Source organism: Nyctereutes procyonoides, unplaced genomic scaffold, assembly GCF_905146905.1.
Source record: "Nyctereutes procyonoides isolate TBG_1078 unplaced genomic scaffold, NYPRO_anot_genome, whole genome shotgun sequence".
Taxonomy (NCBI): domain Eukaryota; kingdom Metazoa; phylum Chordata; class Mammalia; order Carnivora; family Canidae; genus Nyctereutes; species Nyctereutes procyonoides.
Window position 1 is genome coordinate 14889745 of NW_026575130.1, and position 19732 is coordinate 14909476.

General features: G+C 36.0%; 1 protein-coding gene across 3 annotated transcripts in view; it reads right to left on the minus strand.

Annotated features, from left to right (window-relative positions):
• BANK1 (B cell scaffold protein with ankyrin repeats 1) overlaps window positions 1-19732 on the minus strand; it is a 306079-nt gene that overhangs the window by 9363 nt on the left and 276984 nt on the right. For all 3 annotated transcript variants that reach the window (XM_055342479.1, XM_055342480.1, XM_055342481.1), the window contains 2 exons: window positions 15542-15607; window positions 3703-3878 (listed from right to left, as the gene is read on the minus strand). In XM_055342479.1, the coding sequence (XP_055198454.1) occupies window positions 3703-3878; window positions 15542-15607 (242 nt within the window). The remainder of the gene's footprint in view (window positions 1-3702; window positions 3879-15541; window positions 15608-19732) is intronic.

Consider the following 19732-nt stretch of genomic DNA (forward strand, 5'->3'; position numbering starts at 1 on the left):
GCACTTTTCCCTAAGTGTTTCACCTGAAACCTAGAAACCATGTTTCTTAAAAAGAGAGTTATTTTCATTGCCATAGACATCCTCTCTGTGAGTGGGGTAAACATTCTTCTATAGGCACTCAGTGGTTATGAGCAGCAGTGAGGAAGGTGAAAGTCAATGTTCCTATCTTCTCAAGCATCTCACCTTCAACTCCAAGGGTTCTACATGGGCTTCACTACTCTAGAAACTCTTCTATTATGAACTCTATGTTTGTGCCATTTTTCCTCTTATTTTCTTCAGATAATACTTCTGTCAATAATGTAATATCACAGTTACCTCTGATAGATTTATCCTTGGGGTATAAATGGATATTTGTGCAAACTACAAGATTAATATTGAAGTGTACATGAATGAGTGTGTACATATGTTGGGGAAATGTGGAAAACATTCCCTTTTCTATTATTGTGGGTTATCACAATATAGGGGAAAAATGTAGGGGAATAAGCTCCTTGACACTGGTCTTGGTAATAGTTTTCTGGATATGACACCCCAAAGCACAATCAACAAAAGCAAAAATAAACAAGTAGGATTACATCAACCTAAAAAGCTGCTGCACACCAAAATAAATAGAAAATAATGAAAAGGGAACCCAACGAATGGGAGAAAATATTTGTAAATCATATCTCTGGTAAGGGGTTAATATCCAAAATATATTAAGAATTCAAACAACGCAATAGCAAAATGCAAATAATATAGTTAAAAAATGGCCAGAGGAAAAAAAATGGCAGAGGAAATAAATAGGGTTTTTCAAAAAAAAAAAAAAAAGACATACAAATGGTCGACAGGTATATGAAAAGGTGCTTAATATCACTAATAAATAGGGAAATGCAAATCAAAACCACATTTTGGTATTATCACCTCATACCTGTTAAAATGGTTGACAGGATGTGGAGAAAAGGGAATCCTGGTGCACTGTTGGTGAGAATGTAAATTGGTGCAACCATAATGAAAAGCAGTATGTAGGCTTCTTAAAAATTTAAAAATAGAACTACCATATGATTTAGTATGATTTAATCCCACTCCTGGATATATATCTGAACACAACTAAAACAATATTGAAGAGATATCTGCACCTTCATGTTCACTGTAGGATTATTCACAATAGCCAAGATATGGAAACAACTTAAGTATCTGTCAATGGATGAATGGATTAAGAAAGAAGGAAATCCTACAATTTGAAAAACAGGAATGGACCTTGAAGGCATACTAGGTGAAAAAAGTCAGAGGAGAAAGATAAATACAGTATGATATCATTTATATGTGGAATCTAAAAAACCTGAACTCAAGAGAGTAGAGTGGTGGTTACCAGGGACCAGGGGAGTGGAGGGAAAGAGAAGTTGGTCAAAGGGTACAAACTTCTAGTTTTAAGAGAAATAAGTTCTGGTACCCAATGCACAGCATGGAAACTATAGTTAACAATACTGTATGATATACTTGAAAGTTGCTAAGAGAGTATTAAATGTTACACTATTAAATGCTGTCACCCCAGACAGAAATGATCCTTTTGTGATATAATGGAGATGTTAGCTAACACTATGGTGGTAATCATTTTGCAATATGTAAGTGTGTGAAATCAGCACGGTGGTATGCCTTAAATTTACCCAATGTTATAGCCAATTATATCTTACTAAAGCAGGAAACATAAAAAGGAAAAGGACTGACTGATCGTCAAAGAGTATCCATTCAAAAAAAAAAAAAAGAGTATCCATTCAGAGTCACTGAACTCTGGCTCTAATGGAAAGCAGTCTTAGTGCTTGTTCTTGTATTTACAGGTAAATTTTGTTTTGCATAAACACTACACGTATTCATTACCCCTTTATCCCTATACACACGACAAGTCAGACCACTCTCAAAGTAGTAACAGGCCACCCTAAATTCTTTCAAAAACAATATTAAATATAAGTATACTGAGGCAGCCCTGGTGGCTCAGCAGTTTAGTGCCGCCTTTAGCCCAGGGTCTGATCCTGGAGACCCAGAATCGAGTCCCATGTCGGGCTCCCTGCATGGAGCCTGCTTCTCCCTCTGCCTGTGTCTCTGCCTCTATCTCTCTCTCTTTCTCTTTCTCTTTATCGTGAATAAATAAAATCTTTAAAAAAATAAAAATAAATATAAATATACAAACAAAATAAAAACAACCAAAACTTTAAAATAACAACTAGCAAAATAATTTCCAGGAAGGTATTTCGGTTGGATTCTCTAAATTGTAAGCCTTATTATGGTCCATGGAAAATGAAGTATGATTGACTTATTTCAACAAAATTTGCTAGCAATGCTAGGAAAGTGTTTGTGTAGGTCTACATTTAGGCACATTTTATCCTTTTAGGGTAAGAGGGACCTTTGACAGTGATGGTTTTGGTGCAGGTTGAGAAGCAAGGCTGTCATTCTGATCAGGAATGACAATTAGTTGTAGAACTGTAAAATCAGCACTCTTTCCCATTTGTTTGGCAAAACAACTGGCCTAGCTTGGCACTGCAAAACCTGGCTCAGGACCAGCCACCGCCAACCAGAACTGCCCTTCAAGACAAGTGGCTTCTGAGAAGGAGTGATCTCAGAGGTGCTGGGCAAGTCCCCTTGCCTAAACTACCTTCTGCCTATAAGCCACACTTGTTTGAAATGCTATCACTGGGACTCATTTTTCTGTTGTTTAAAAATGTTTTCCTAAGCATTGTTTTTCAATAAAAATGATCTCCTGGGAAAGGTAGTATATTAAGCTATTAATGATTATTTGTACTTTGGTCTAAACTAGCGAATTAAATGTGTTTAATCAGTTTCCTGTGAACTGGTTTCTATGGCGCTGGGGCTTTCTGTGATGAGAATAAAAAAACTGTTTTTGGGAGTAGGAGGGCTTGTGGGATGACACGGAATACAGTCTTGATACCCCTCACTGAGGAATGTCATAGGGTGGATATGGCATATTTTGTTTTCATGTTCATAGAAGAACCACCTAATACCCTCTTGGGATGTATGTTATATTAATAGAATACAAGCTCACCTGAAATTAATACTCTTGGCAGCATTTCTCAGTAAATGTTGACTGATATATATAGTTTTTTCCCCCCAAAGGTTAAGGGGAAGAGAAGAGAAAACTTAATATATCTAAATGAGGACTATTACCTAATATGATTTAAATTATTTTCTTGTTCCCTTTAAGCCTAGTTAACATAATACACTCTTCAGAACGCTGAGCACATGTTAGAGTAAAGATGCTTCATCTGAATTTCAGCAATGAGATTCACAAAACATTCACTAAGTTAAGAACAGCCTTATAAGGGAGCACCTTGGTGGCTCAGTGGTTGAGCATCTGCTTTTGTTTCAGGTTGTGGTCCCAGGCTCCTAGGATCGAGTCCTGCATCAGGCTTCCCTTGAGGAGCCTGCTTCTCCCTCTGCCTCTCTCTCTCTCTCTCTCATGAATAAATAAATACAATCTTAAAAGAAAAGAACAGCCTTATAAGGTGATTAGGAATTATCTCTGATGCACTGGGTCTCAGCACTGAGTTCATTGATTGTTTATAAACATGAATCATTTAATTGGTAGTTTGAAAAAAATCTTTTTTGTGGCCAGTTAAAATCAAAAGAACAGTTACCTGTGTTTCTTGTAAAGACATTTACAGAGAGGCTCTGCCAGTGAGTGAATGTTGCAGAAGGGATTGGGGTCAGTATTACCTGTTGAATCATCTCTAGCTCGGTCTTTCCCATCTGCCAATGTTTAAATTTCTCTAGGGCTTCATCCACAGATAGTTTCCCATTTTTGACCTTCTCCTGCAAAAGGATGAGCTCCTCCTGTCCAGCAGCAAGGCAGTCCACGGTGGAAAAGGCTTGACTCTCCATCCGAGTTCTGTCTACAATGTGAGGAGAGAAGTTTTAACAAGAAAACAATATATAACAACTGGGGAACAAAAGCACTGTAAAAATAAGTCAGTTGAGTTTCTTGTTCCTGCCAGTCTATAAGCAGTTACAGAATAAATCAGTATAAAATTTTTAATGAGTTTTTTCTAAAGAGTATTGTGCCAAGTACCTAGTGTTATGGGTATAAAGAATGTGTGTCATCACTGAGGAAAGAAAAAGGGACAGAGAAAGAACAGTAGTAAATTTCTGCATTGTACTAGTCGTGGGCAGTAGAAAAATTTCATGTTCTTTTTGTGAAGATTATTTTTTATCACGTGCACAAAATACTTAGCATAGTGCCTGTCATGCAGTAAGTTAAATAAAGATTAACATTATTATCAATGATAAACATTTGTGGAATAAACATAATCTCTGTAGCTTTGGGAAGAGAGATCCTAACCAACATCCAAGTATCATGAGATTTTTAGGAACATTGACAACTTTACTCCTAAAATATTTAAAATAAGCAATTGCTGCTCATTTTGTAACAAACTATTCTCTTTCCAAAAGAGTTTATTTTGCTCAGCGCAATAAGAACATTGCATGGTCCAATTTCCCATGTGCTGCAGCTAATGCCACACCATAGACCAGTCCAAGGTACAGTAGCAGCAAACCACAGACCATGGGTGAATTCAGTGCTTTATTTGTCTCATGTAGTGTTTAAAGACATAAAAAAGGCTGCATACCCTTAAGGATGCTCTGTGTTCTCCAGACTACCTCAATCCCTGTCACTCCTTATGGTCACCAGATGGCATCACACTTGGTAACTGCCTGGTTGCAGAACTCACCTGAGTTTGTACCTTCTTTAATAAGTACAACATATTTATTTTATTATCTCAAGAGGTATTGGGTAACTCCTCAGCAGTATACGCCTCATGCAGTATCAAATCTAAATATGTCAACAGAGTCTAGAATGAGAGAATAGGTAATCCTGTCCAGCTGTGTACTGGTTTGTTGTCCCTGAAGAATTGCTCACTACTCAGGGAAATACAAATCAAAACCACAACGAGATACCACCTCACACCAGTGAGAATGGGGAAAATTAACAAGACAGGAAACAACAAATGTTGGAGAGGATGTGGAGAAAGGGGAACCCTCCTGCACTGTTGGTGGGAATGTGAACTGGTGCAGCCACTCTGGAAAACTGTGTGGAGGTTCCTCAAAGAGTTAAAAATAGACCTGCCCTACGACCCAGCAATTGCACTGTTGGGGATTTATCCCAAAGATACAGATGCAGTGAAAGACCGGGACACCTGCACCCGATGTTTCTAGCAGCAATGTCCACAATAGCCAAACTGTGGAAGGAGCCTCGGTGTCCATCAAAAGATGAATGGATAAAGAAGATATGGCTTATGTATACAATGGAATATTACTCAGCCATTAGAAATGACAAATACCCACCATTTGCTTCGATGTGGAGGGACCTGGAGGGTATTATGCTGAGTGAAATAAGTCAATCGGAAAAGGACAAACATTATATGGTATCATTCATTTGGGGAATATAAAAATTAGTGAAAGGGAATAAAGGGAAAGGAGAGAAAATAAGTGAAAATATCAGTGAGGGTGACAAAACATGAGAGACTCCTAACTCTGGGAAATAAACAAGGGGTAGTGGAAGGGGAGGTGGGTGGGGGGTTGGGGTGACTGGGTGATGGGCAGTGAGGGGGGCACTTGGCGGAATGAACACTGGGTGTTATGCTATATGTTGGCAAATTGAACTCCAATAAAAAAATTAAAAAAAAAAAAGAATTTCTCACTACTGGGAACCCATCTTCAAGGAGAAACAGATCAATTAGATTGTCACTAGATCAGACAGATAAGGATTTAGGAAATGGAGGGTATTCACATTTTAAAAAATATTTATTTATTTATTTGAGAGACAGACACACACACACACAGCATGTGTGTAAGTGGGGGGAGGGACAGTGGGAGAGGGAGATCTCAATATAGAGTTTGATCCCATGACCCTAAGATCATGACCTGAGCTGAAATCAAGAGCCGGATGCTGACTGAGCCACTCAGGTGCCCCTCAAATTTTACAGTAATAAGGATTCATTGATAATGTTCAGATTGGTTAGTCTGGAAAAGAAGCATTTCAAGTACTTCATAGCAGGTTTTAAGTATTTCCAGGGGACCTGAGCCTTGGGGCTGTCTTGGAATGACCTTTAATGGCATTCTTGGTTTTGAGAAGGATTCTAGCAGGTAATCTTGGAACAGGGACAGAGAGAGGGTTCCTTTCTAAAAAGATTCACATACACATAAAATTGCTCCATGGCCAATCATTCTGATTCCTATAGGGGTTTTCTTGGCTTGTCTTTTCTCTTCAGAAGTTCTATTCTCCAGAACTAACAAGATGTCAACAGATTCCTCACTCTAAATCTTTTTCTTCAGGGATGACGGAGCATGAAATCCCAGGAGAATTGGAGAAGCAAAAGTCAGCCAGAGGGCTCACTGGTTCAGCAGCCAAAAAACAGATAACAATTGAGATCTTGCTTCTTATACCATTTGCTTTTTATAGGCCTCCCTACCCTACTCCAATCTGGGAGGTGCAGTTAGCAAAAGAATTCTACGGGCCATTCCTGCCAGAGTATGGAGGTTTAGCTTCATCATTTAATAGCTAAAACTTAACTAGCACCTCTCTTGTATCATTCCTTTGACTAAGTATGAATGCATTTTTTATTTCAAGTAACCTATGAGGCTGGATTTTCTGTTTTTGTTGAAGTCGTCTCAAGGAAAGTTCCCGGAAAAACATATCAGCTTGTTTTGCTCTATGTGCAGGTTTAGCTGAATTCAAAAAAATACTGAATCATCTTAACAGTATTCATTTCAATTATCCCTTCATCTTTTAAATTCTCACCACTAAAATATAAGTAAGATGACTTTTTTTGAGGGGGTGGAGCTCCATCTTGCGTGGTTGTGCAGAGAGAGCAAAAGAACAAAAGTTAGGAGCAGCAGGGGTTTTCTAGACAGCAAGTTCTGGAAGTGAGCTGTTTACAATTAGACTAAGTTTACATACTTCTGCTTTTACTCACCCACTACCCAGCTCACTAAAAAGTTTGAAGCAATTGTCTTGATAAATTAATATTAGCCATGACAAGTTGCAAAACAAAATGATTTAGGCATTTTATTATCTTTTCTCCTGAGGGTAGACTAGTCAACCCAAAACGTGCAACCTGTTATTTTTTGTAGGGTGTGCAAAATTGCTGTAATGCATTTAGATTACTGTTTTATGTGGGATGGAAAGTTTTTTTCTTTCCTCCTCAAATTTATATTTATTATTAGTTTATTTTCAGGAAATTTAGTATGATTTTAACAGGATTTTTGTTGAAAAGCATTCGTCAGTTTGCTAACTGTACGTATACCAGACTCTTGGTCTCTTAATGTAAAAGCTTTAAGACAAACTATAGTTTCTAGAGTTTTAATTACTTCTATTACTATTTTGGATCAGTTTCTCGTTACAAGATTTTCTATTTGATCAAATATTGGTTACATAACATCAAGTAACACCTTTGTGGTTAGAGTATGAATCTTCAGAAGAGATATGAAAGTGAACTGAGCTTTTCATAAAGTTATTTCTATTACTGAGTGACTGGCTGGAAGAGCATTTTTTACTGAAAATTTGAAAGGGAACAACTTGATTGCTGAACAACAAAATTCACTTTATGAAATATTTACTCAATAAATATTAAGTAGCCATTAAAATAAACACAATAATTAAAAGACCATGAAAGAAAAGACCATGTGGCAACATAGGAAGTACTTATATAATGATAAGCACGGAAGAAGAATACAAATTTGTATATATAGTAAAATTTTAATGATATAAATGCTCATAAAATAAAGCATGGAGGGAAATTATCTTAAGATGATATAAGTTGTTCTATTTTGATAGTATCAGATTACTTTTTTCTAATTATCAGCTTTCTGTGATAATACTGTATTTAAAAACATTTTTTTAAAGATTTTATTACTTGATAGAGAGAGAGAGAGAGAGAGAGAAGGAGCAGAGGGAGGGGCAGAGGGAGAGAGAAGCAGACTCCCTGCTGAGCAGGGAGCTAGATGTGGGGCTGGATCCCAAGAGATCATGACCTGACCTAAAGGCAGATGCTTAACTGACTGGGCCACCCAGGTGACCCTATATTGTTTTTACAGTAAGAAACTTTCTCCCACTTTGCTAATAGGCTTTCCCATGGAATACATACCATTCCAAGCCATGCCAGATATGCTGTACCAATGTCATACCATGATGTACCATCTCACCAAATTATTTTGTAATTGGAAAGGACTTGCCAGTAACAGAACTTAAAAACCCAGTGGCCAAGATTTACGTCTTAAGTTATTTTTTTGTTCCATAACCAAGGAACTAGGAGGTAAATTAACTCTGGGCTATGTGAGTGAATTAGGAGATACCTGGAATACTGAATTATATGTAAATTCCAAACAAAGTATCCCCATTTCTTGAACTTAAGGCTGCATATTGTATTGCCAGAGTTCCTCCCCTGACCTAACTTGAGTCGGCTTCTCTGAGTCCTCTTCCCAATTATACTTCACTGTTTGTACTTCCAGGTCTATCTTTGTATTGTTCAATTTTCCTAAGAATCCTGCTACATTAATGTACTCAGACTCCCCCACCCTCCATATCTGATGACCTTCAGTATCTGCTTGGGTTCCTTTACCTTCCATCAACCCCTAAGTGATATTTGATCACCTGGCTCTGCCTTCAGCAGGAATACTGTTAGGCCAGCTTCGCCGGAATCCCTCCTACCCCTCATGTTTTCTCTTAATAATTTTCCATGTGCTAAAAATAATAGTTTCTGACTTGTTATACAGACTATACAAATATATGTATACATATGAACACATACACACATATAAATATAAGTGATTTGGAAGGTACATATTTTATTATAAAATAAACTTCAGAGATACTGTTTACCTTATATATATATATTTTTATTACTAAGTCATGAGTGAAAGGGAATAATTTAATTTCACATTTTCTTGTAATTCTTAAAGGATTTTATATTATTTGAGCATCAGACCCAGAATATTGCAATACAATTATGATTTGCTGTATTACCTATTTTTATCATCAATATTTCACAATCACATTTTATAAATAAATTTACAATAATTACTTAAATGCAATTCCATGTTTTACTGAATTCATTTTTCACCACAAATTCTTTAATACCGTAAGTTCTCTTTGAGCTTTTTACTTTGTTTAGTCTCTCATTTACTTAGAATATATCTTGGGTGATACTTTCATGATGTACACAGAAATTACATCTTTTCTAAAACCCTGGGTATCCAAAAACTGTATCTGTTTTCTTCTTACATTAATGAAAAGCCAGACTAAATAAATTTCTTAAGTTGCGATCTTTTCCTAATAAATTGTTTAGTTCATTACCTCAAATTTTTGTTACACAGATTCTCTAATTTTTAAAAGTGATTTTGATTCTTTTTAAAATAGAAAAATCTGAGATGCCTGGGTGGTTAGTTGTTGAGTGTCTGCCTTTGGCTCATGGTGTGATCCTGGGGTCCAGGGATTAAGTCTCCCTACATGGAGCTTCTCCCTCTGCCTGTGTCTGCTTCTCTCTCTGTGTCTCTCATGAATAAATGAATAAAATCTAAAAAAAATAAAAAATAAAGGTGAGTATAGTTCCTCATTGTTTTCTGGGTCACAGGGAGCCCATGTAGCCCTTCACTTCCCTGTTCTCCAAAGCTTTGTTTAGCTATGTCATTGATTGTATTTGTATTTTATTAAAAAAAAAAAAAACAACCAAACCTATATACATGAGTTGGATCTCTCTTCTCCATATCATCTGATTGTTTTTAGTCCTTCCTGGTATTGAGAAAAAATCCTTCTCCAATTATGTTCTCAACTTCAATAACTGATTTTTATCCACCAACACTCCTTTTTGTTGTGATCAAGGTGGATTTTCATTTGCTACTGAATTATTAGCTTAAGTTTATTTTATTTTTATCGTGCTTCCTTTTGTCACTAGATCTTTTTCTTCATGTCATATGTTTCCTATCATCCTACCCTCTTACCTAAAATGTCTTTCATGTATTTTGCTTTCATCTTAGCCTGACATTGACCCCAGAATTTCTGCTGCTGTTTCTTCCCTATGTTTTCAATTTGTTTATGAGTTCACAGTTTTCTGAAATTCTATTTTTTGGCTTTTGTATAGGTGTCAGGTGCTGTACCTGAAGATTGAATAGTTCAGCTTAGATATAATAAATGAAAATTCAAAATAATCTATACTTCTTTACTGCCTTACAATATTTTTAAAACAGGTAAAATACTTTTAAAAGCCTAAGATTTAAAAAATTAGAAGTTGTTAGTTGAAATGTTCTTATTATAATTGTGAATGTATTTCCCATTATTTATATTTTGATCACTTGGTGTTTGACAATCTTACTCATTAAACAAATCATTTACAAAAGTATAATTATCCTGAGTCTTCATGATCAAATTATCCTTCCTTTTCTCTGGAGTGGTTTTTGAAGTTCTCATATTATTTATTTGTTCTCTTCCTCAATCCTTCTTGAAAGGGAACACATCTGTAGAATCATGTTCACCAAGAGATTTAGTGTCTATTTATCCTTTGCTTCTATTCCTTGTGCTCAGTCAAATTTTGTTCCCTGCTCTAGGTTGCAGAGGACTTTGATAGTTGAAATTCAGAGCTGGGGATCCTGTAGGTTAGCAGATTTTCTTACTGCAGCTTTGCCACATACAGGTAAAACATGATTCCTTGGCGCTATATACTGATTGGTCTGTAGGCATCGAACGCCCCACCTCAATTACTAATAGAATTCTTCTTGAGCATAGCATCCCTCCATCACAGAGCTTTATTGGGAGTGTCTCAGGAGGCAAAGTGTAACATTAAATCCCTCCTCCTTACTTTCTACTGTGGGCTGTTCACACATCACCATTTCAGACAAGAACTCAGTTATCACACAAGTTTTCCCAGGTATGACTTTAATGAAAAGACTTTTGTGAACATGGAAATGTAAGTTATACTGAAAAAGAGAACTGAGGCCATTATTCTTTTATGGAGTTCAAATAACCACATTTTGATAATCCCCCCTCTTTTCTCTTTAATATATCCACTGCTAGCAAAAACAGCCTGATGAAAATACTTCAGAGCCAAGCATTCTATTTTCCTCTATGTAAGGGCGATACCATCTATGTCTACATTTCTCCGGGCCTCCAACTTAGAGAAAATTCTGTTGTTTAACTTTTATCAGACTTCTGCAGCACTGGGCACTTGGAGAACACAAACAAGATATTTTCCCTGACTGTATCTTTCCCCTGAGCATTCATACCCTCTGAAAAGACCAGCCAACAATGACTTTTCAGTCTGTATTGAAGAGTCAGTGGTCAGAGACTATACCTAAGGCCAGGTAGATAGTTACTTAGCAGAGAAGATTTAGTGGCTGCATATTAAACCCACGTGAATAGTTTCCATTATCAAAAATAAATGTTTCCTTCATGTTTTTATTGACATGATTCCCTTGATATATCTTCTATTTTTTCCCCTTTTGTAGAATTATGAGTTTGGGGGAATATGCCTCAGATGTAAGAAAACAACATGGAAAACACGTTAACAAATGATAACGGCAGAAGTCATTTGTAGCAAATGATACCATAATATAATAAGGAGGGGTTGGAGATTTGAATTTTTATGTGAAACATGGATTTAAGCAGGGTTTAAACATGGCAAAAAATAAAATTATATTGAATAGACTATATTTGAAATAAAACATAGTTAGCAGGCAAATTTGACACAATATGGCCTTCAAAAAAGTTTCTCTTGGTTATATTTTGTCTTTTGCATGCTGGTTTTGAGTTTATGGCTCATGTAATATTCTGATGTGTTCCATTTTTAGTCATGTCTAAGGTAGGACTTAGGCAACCAAATTTTAGAAGCTCCACAAATGATTCTTAAACTCATCTAGGGTTGGGAGTCACTAATATAGGCAGCCGGCTAGCGTGAATGTGCTCCAGTTACCTCCCACTTAACCCCAAAGAAACGGTTTATCTTCCAAGAGTGAAAGCAGCAGCACATCCTGGATGAGATTCATTACTTAACTGTGTGACTGAGATTTGTGGATGTGACCCTTAATCATAGGGAAGAAGTTCAGAATGGTAGGAATGCTAAACCTCATCAGTTGCCATGTATCATATTTGAGGTAAGACTATGTTAATGATACGCAGATGATTCCAGTGAGGATAGAAAAGGCCCCTTGACATAGTCCAAGAAAAAGATATAACAGAGAGGGGAAAAAAGTGTAATGAGTATGGGAGATATGAGTAGTCTTGAACCAAGACTATTATATGAATATATAAGGCAGGAAAAATTAACCAGATATTTCCATTTCTTTGAAGAACCAGCCCTTACGTTCCTCCAGCCCTCTTTGACTTGATCGTGTTCACTTAGTGGTCTTCTAATTACTAATAATATTTCATAGAAAATTTATTATTTGTCAGGGGTCTAATGAATCCAAGCATTCTAGTAACTGGGAAGGAATCTTCTTCTAGTATAGACTTAATAGACTGAAATTAAGGGTTATAAATCAGTTCTCTATGAGCATCATTAACATGACTCAGACTTCAAAACTCTGATCAACTCCAAACTCACTGACAAAATTCAGTTCTCTGGCTTGCAGTGTTGATGAACAAACCCTCTACCACCCTGTGAAGCTCAGTTTTGGGAAGGGGTGGGAGAGATGTGCTAGCAGCATATTCTGCAATACCACTTTGGCATTTTCCAAGTTCAAAACCAACTCAGGAAAACAGATTTTATAACTGTATTTTGATGGAAACTTTTATCTGTGATCCAAAGTCCTCACCATTTTCCTTATATTTTTTCAGGATGTGAAAATTGAGTTGAAGAAATCTGTTAAGTTTCCATGAAAATGGTGCCAATTAATTTTTTCTGTTCCTCAAGAAAATTCCTTGACTTAGCAATAATGTAACTTCCTGGCAATCCCTTGGCAGTCTTGAATGTAGGGCATCTGAAACACTTAGAATTTCAGAGGGAAAGTAGTTGGCTTTTGTAATCCCTTTTTATTCCAGCATATAGTGAAAGAATGAAATGATTTCTTTAACCTTCCTTAGAGAACCTGTCTAGTCCTTTAGAAAATCTTGATTCTGACAAACATTTCATAAAACAGCTCCCCTTTTTTTGGTTCAAAAAAAGGTACTGCTTTTTCTATTATACTATGAAATCCCAGGATAGTTAAAGAGTAATCATTACTTCAGGATTAAGCAGTTTTGATCACCCATTATGTCCCATGGACTGGATGGTCATAAAAATATGAAAAAGTTTAGAGAAAAATGATTGGACAGAGTAAAGAAAAAGGTAAAAAATCTTTAATTTTACAATCTTCCCAATTATTTTTAATTATCTCTTCTGTTCTCATAATAGATTCTGATTTCCCTGCAGATTACAGTAATCGGGGATGTTTTTCAATATTTCACAAGGTTTAATGTTCCTCTTTTCCTTGCAAGTAGAATAATATTTTTTTCTGTTCTACAGAATTACTGATATGCAGGGTTAAAGGAATCTAGGCAAATTGCTCTAAGGTGACTAATCTAAAACATCATCAATAAGTCAGATCGAAATAGCAAGAGAAAAAAATTCATACAAAACGACTAAGATTTTCAGTATTCTAGACCTGAAAGGATATTAAAAATCTACTCATCCTTGATATTCATGAAACAAGTTAGGTAATATGGTATAGGCAAATATTAGTCCAATAAAATATTTCATAATTAGGTTCTAGTTTCCTTTCACTATTCTCCCCTCCATTTTTTCTGGGTACAGAATGGACTATTTTTCTGTATATACAGAAGAAGAATAATTGGTCTCTTCTAGGCTTAATAGAAACTAGCAGCCTTTCCTTATGTGGCTTTTTGGGAGTAGCCAGAGGACAATTGGTAAGATCAAGAATTCCAAGGATCTCTTCACTCCTCTTGCTATTTGTCACTTTCCTTCATCTCTGGTGGCCTTCTTCACTTTTCCCCACAACTCTAACAGAACTTAATTAAAACATGATAATTGAGTAATTTATTTCAAAATGCTTCAGGGAAATTTTCTCCTAAAGTGCTCAAAGCATCTTTTCTCTATATTCTTTCCAAAATTCTGTGAGGTATGTGGGGAGTCCTAGTAGGAATAATCTCTACTTTGTTAATTCCTCAGGAACTGTTTGATTCTAACTGTAGAATGATCTCATATGGAAGTCTGCACTTATATCTTGAGAGAGGTAAAGGTTCAGTGGAAGGATAATAGTAGACTTAAAAAGAGAAATCTTTCTTCTCAAATTATGAAATCACTAGAAAGGAAGGTTGTCAAATAGAAGGTTTTCTTTTTTTGCATGTAAATTCATGGGCAGTATATCTATGTGTTCAGGGCCAGAAATTCAGCTTCATGATGTGCTGCATTCAAGCATCATGTACTTAATGGGAAGGATGATCTAAGTACAACCTTGCTGCCATGGGAAGTGCCACTTGAAGTGATAGATGAAGAACACCCATTTAAGGACATACCTTTGCTTGAGGATAATCCATGATGTCTAGGAGCAGTTCTACTGAGATTTTGTATTTAGTAGCTTGGTGGGGTAAGGAGTGGGAGCAAGGGGTGCCTAACCATCTCTATGATGGCACAAAGGGACCCTGGCTAGGTGTTTAGCCATGAAACACCACCTGCTGTGACATAACCTCTTGGTTTTATTTTAGTATCTCTCTCAATAATTTTCTGGTAGCGATTTCAAGGCAGTGCTGTTTTGGATTGAAGTTATTTCAAAGGTGCGTTGAGGTTAAAAGCATCTGCACGTGTTCATTGATTATCAGAGCCAGCCTTCTACATCTGTCACCTTTTGTTTTTGATTTTTGAACTTTAACCAAGCTCTTATTATCAGGGGAAAGAATAATAATAAACAACCTGCTAGAGTTTCTCTTTTCAATAGGAACCAGATATGTTAGGGAAAACTTGAGACAGTGTCCTCTTTGTAGAGCGAGAAGAAAATTTTTCTACTGTGTGTGATGTCTCTGGAGCTACAGTTTTAAGTTCTTTTCTGCATGACAAACAAGTGTTCCAAAAAATGCTAGATCAAGTGCTGAGGGCAAGAGAATAGTGAGACAAGGGTGCAATCTCTGATTGGAGTTCAATGCAGAGTACAGAAATCCCATGCTGGTCCCCTTCTTTGGGGGAATCAATCATCTGTCCCCTTGCTCCCAACCCTCCCAATGTAAACTCCAGAAGCCTCTCTCTAAACAGTCTGTGAAAGCCTGGTCTCCATGCATGTTAGAGAATTTGTTTTATTTGACCTTCATAGAACCCTGGTAACAATATCATCAACATCACCATAAATATTCTCACAAGGCTATTTCTTGCCTTTATTATTTGAAATAATTTTCTTGTATTAATCTTAAGACAAAATTATATTTGGGCAAGACACTAGTTTAAGAGTAAAACTAATCAGGCACAAAATTATTTACTTCTATCCTTGGAGACCTTATTCATTGTTTATAAGACTTCTTTTTTTTATAAGACTTCTTTAAATCTCACTTAGAGATTATTAAATAAACTGAAGTTCATGTCAGTACCTTGTCTTTTAGGAACATGGAACTTGTCACCATCAGATTGTCTTCTGGCTGTCTTTTGTTGAAACACTGTGAAAAAAAAATAGTACATAGTATTTATTGAACACAAACATAAAAAAGAACAAACTGTGGAAGTCTCTAGGAAACTAGAGTGTGATACCTCATTTTCCTTAGTAGCAAGTCTTGAATTGTATTATTTTTGAGTAGGAGGATTATTAAATTTACAATTTTCTCATTTGCACAGCTTATCATCAGTTATTTCAAAAAGCATTTTCTTTAGGCGGAACAGTGCAATGCTGATGGAACACCTTGTTAAACTGTTTAAATCAAGATATGATTCCATTCTGATATCAGGTATATATAAAAGGTGCACTTTGTTAAAAGTGATAAATGTTAAAATCACATGCAAAATTCCATTTGCACAGAAATTACTCATGCTGACTTTCTGGTGATAAGCAAGGATAATGACTATTTCTTCTTAAACAGATGAAAAGACTGCTGTATTTCACAGATGTAATAATGAAAAAGACACTTTATTCTTGCATCATCTAGCTAGACCTCAGACCTATTAAAGCAGCTTATTCGAATTACTTCATTATCTGAAAAGTGCTTTGTTCTCATTTATTATTTCTCGCATGAAACTCTGTGAGACAAGTCAGCATTAGTCATCCCATTTTGCAGATGAAAGATAAAATTCATTGTTTAATATTTATTGAGCACCCACAAAGTTCCGTATAGCTTCTGGCATTTGTTAATGAAAAAGTCTATACCTTTTACAACTTGACTTTAGAAATTGAACATCCCAGAGTTTGTTCCATTATTTTTTATGGGTAGTCTGAATTACAGGGTTTGGGAACTGCTAGAGGTCTTGGAGATTTAGTCCAACCTCATATGCTTAAAGATGAGGGAGGTGGAAGTTTTACTAACTTGTAAAAGGGCTAAGTAATTTCGCAATGATCCCAGAACTGTTGTTAGTAGAGAACGTGATTTAGAGCCTCAAGCCTTTAACTTTGATCTATTGCTTGGTTCTCCACAGCACTGCTGCCTCTTCTCTTCCGTAACTATTTCCTTTTAAAGATAAAGAAGAAGATAGAAGGAGGGGAACCAAAAGAACCTTTGAGCATTCCCAGCATTGTTGAGTCTCTGGTTTCCCTTAGCAGCTCACCAGACTCTCCTGGGACAATCCAGCTGTGGCATGTGGGAGGGAGAGCGCCGTCCAGCTGGATGGTGCTTGGCCACTCTGATTGGAAGATGTAGCCCAGAGTGCCTGGGTGGCTCAGTCAGTTAAGCTTCTGCCCTTGGCTCAGGTACTGATCTCAGGGTCCTGAGATTGAGCCCCATGTCAGGCTCCCTGCTCAGTGCTTTCTCAAATAAATTTTAAAAAATAGAAAGATGCAGCCTAGCAGTTGACTTATATTTTTCATCTTTAGTTTTAATATTCTTTAGATTAATCTATTGTCAAGGTCATACCTGTGTTTAATCCAGATGACATTTTTTTTTAACTTAAAAAATTGCTCCAGGGGTGCCTGAGTGGCTCAGTGGGTCGAGCGTCTGCCTTTGGCTCAGGGTGTGATCCTGGAGTCCCGAGATTGAGTCCCACATCAGGCTCCCTGCGTGGAGCCTGCTTCTCCCTCTCCCTGTGTCTGTCTCTGCCTCTCTCTCTGTGTCTCTCATGAATAAATAAATAAAATATTTTTTAAAAATTGCTCCAAATCCTATCACATCAAAATTATTATTAAGCATATGCAGTTTGTCAGTATTGTCAAGAGAAAGAGTACTGTCCTCTTTCAAATAGGAAAAGCAAATATATTTTCAAAGTATGATGTGTATAAGAAAAATTATACACATGAAAAAACATTTCTGGTTGAAAATCAATTTTCTGCTTCAAATTAGTATTTGGAAAACATGCTAAATATAGCTTAATGGCAAGTTCTGGGTTTGTGGTTTATACTTTTCCTTAAATAAAATATAATAATGGATGTATGGTATGTGAATATATTTTAGGATATTAGAAAAATTTTTACAAGTGGTGCTTGATTTTTTTTTCCATTGGCTAGCTCTAAAAAGTCTTGAAAAAATGAAACACTTTTGAATTTTAATAACAGGCAGAGTCTTTGTGTGCTTTTTCTTTTTTTGCTAATACTAAGATAATAACTGAAAATATCTAAGACAAAAAAATCTGTAGTCTGACATCATTAATATGGAAAATAATCTGAATCCAAAGATAAATCCAGACAACAAATTCTCCAAATATAAAGTACATCGATCGATTGATTTTAACGATTATGTTGCATTTTGAAGCTGTACTTGGAATTGGTTTTTCCAGATTTTTGGCATTACTTTGTTAAAAATCACTTTACATTTTATATGTGGTTTTGCTGACAAGTGCCTAGTGTGTGTGAAATGCAGTAAACACTACAAAGTCAACATTCTCTTTCAGTTTCTAGCCTTAGAATTATAAACAGTATATTTATTTCTTGTTGAGATTTCACCAGAGCTTCTAGTTGGAAGAGCCTTGGGATCTGACAGAAGACTGGGAGGGGAGTTGGGTGTCTGAGAAGGATGGTTTTCAAAGTGCTCACAACAGAACTTTATAAAGACAGGGTGTGCAGCACATCACACCCACAGTACAAAGACCCTTTCTACCTGGATAATCTCTCTTGAAATTCTCTCTTAATTTACCTTCACCTGCATGCATTTCAACTGGTCCCTTCCTTCCACTTATACACAATCCTTATTTCTTTACAAAGACGCAATTAGCACATTGACAAACACACTATTTTCTCAATGCTATGGAAGTTAGGAGGTGTTTTTGAATATGAGGCAATCTTGGAAAAAGACCTATATTAACTTGTCTCGTGATGAGCTAGTCCATCAAAATGATCACTGACTCTAACATGCATAACAAAGTAAACATACTCTGTTAGCCTTAGGAAAAGGATAGATAGAAAATGTCAGAATTCTCTAATTTTTCAGTTTTTTACAGTTAATAATTAGCTGAAACATTTAACATTTACTAGTAATACTTTTGTTCTAAAAGGCTTTATATACTTTCTATTTACCATGCTCACTGACACAAACCTTTATAAGAGGTAAATGCAAAATCCATGATATCGTGAGAATTGAACATTGAGTTATGGGTCACTCAGCTTTATATTGTTTAAACTTTTGTACAAGATTTGTGGTAAGATGAGAGTCTGTTTTAAACATACAGAAATTGGAAAAAACAAACAAATAAACCCAATGCATATATGCCAGAATGCTAACCAACATGGCACAATGGAAGGAGTATAGTTTTGTTTTAATGTTAACATATGTGACATGAGAAAATGGTTTTCCCTGCCTGGGCCTTTATTTCCTTGCTGATAAAGGTGGAGCTCAGATGAGATCATTTCTGATGTCTCACTTAGCTCTGACATTCTAAGATGCTACCAATTCTTATTTTTCAAGTCACTCCAGGCCCAATAGTGCTGGATAAATTCTTAAGCATGAATTTAAATAGGAAGCTCTGTTTTGTGGAAGAGATTATTTGTACCGAGAGCTTAGAATAATAGAAAAACTAGAAAGTTAAATCATAGACCAAGGTAATTTTTTATAAAATATGGAGGTGATTTTGTCCCTAATGTGTTTGAATTCTTACAGGACACTATTTTTTACAATCATATTTTACTTCATCAATGTTCAAAAAATGCTATTAAGGCAATTATGACATACATCAACTTGGATGACTCTGCCCGAGTGAAATCTTATTTTTCTCTTCCTACCTAAAATTGGAATTTGAGAAGAAAGGAAAATGAATCCATTATTAGTAGTTGTCACTACATTTAAACGCTAAAAAAAATCCACAGGGAAAGAAAAACAATTTATGCGGTTCAGAATAATCTCAAACAATACAAACGTCCCAAATACCATCCCCATTTATCTTAAATATTGGCAGAACAACTTCTATAAAATTTTCTCTGGAATAGAAATGACACTAAATGGAAAAATTAGCATAGTATTAAATATTCAAAACATTAAGCAAAGCAGAACTATCAGAAGAACAGAGGAGGAGGAGAAGGTGAAATATAACAAATTCTCTGGCACTATTTGTCTTCCTAGGTTGCTTTTGCAAAAATATTCTTCATGCAACTTCATTTGTGGCCTATTTTAAGTGAAGGGACCCTTCCAAAACCACCTTCCTTAAAACATCTG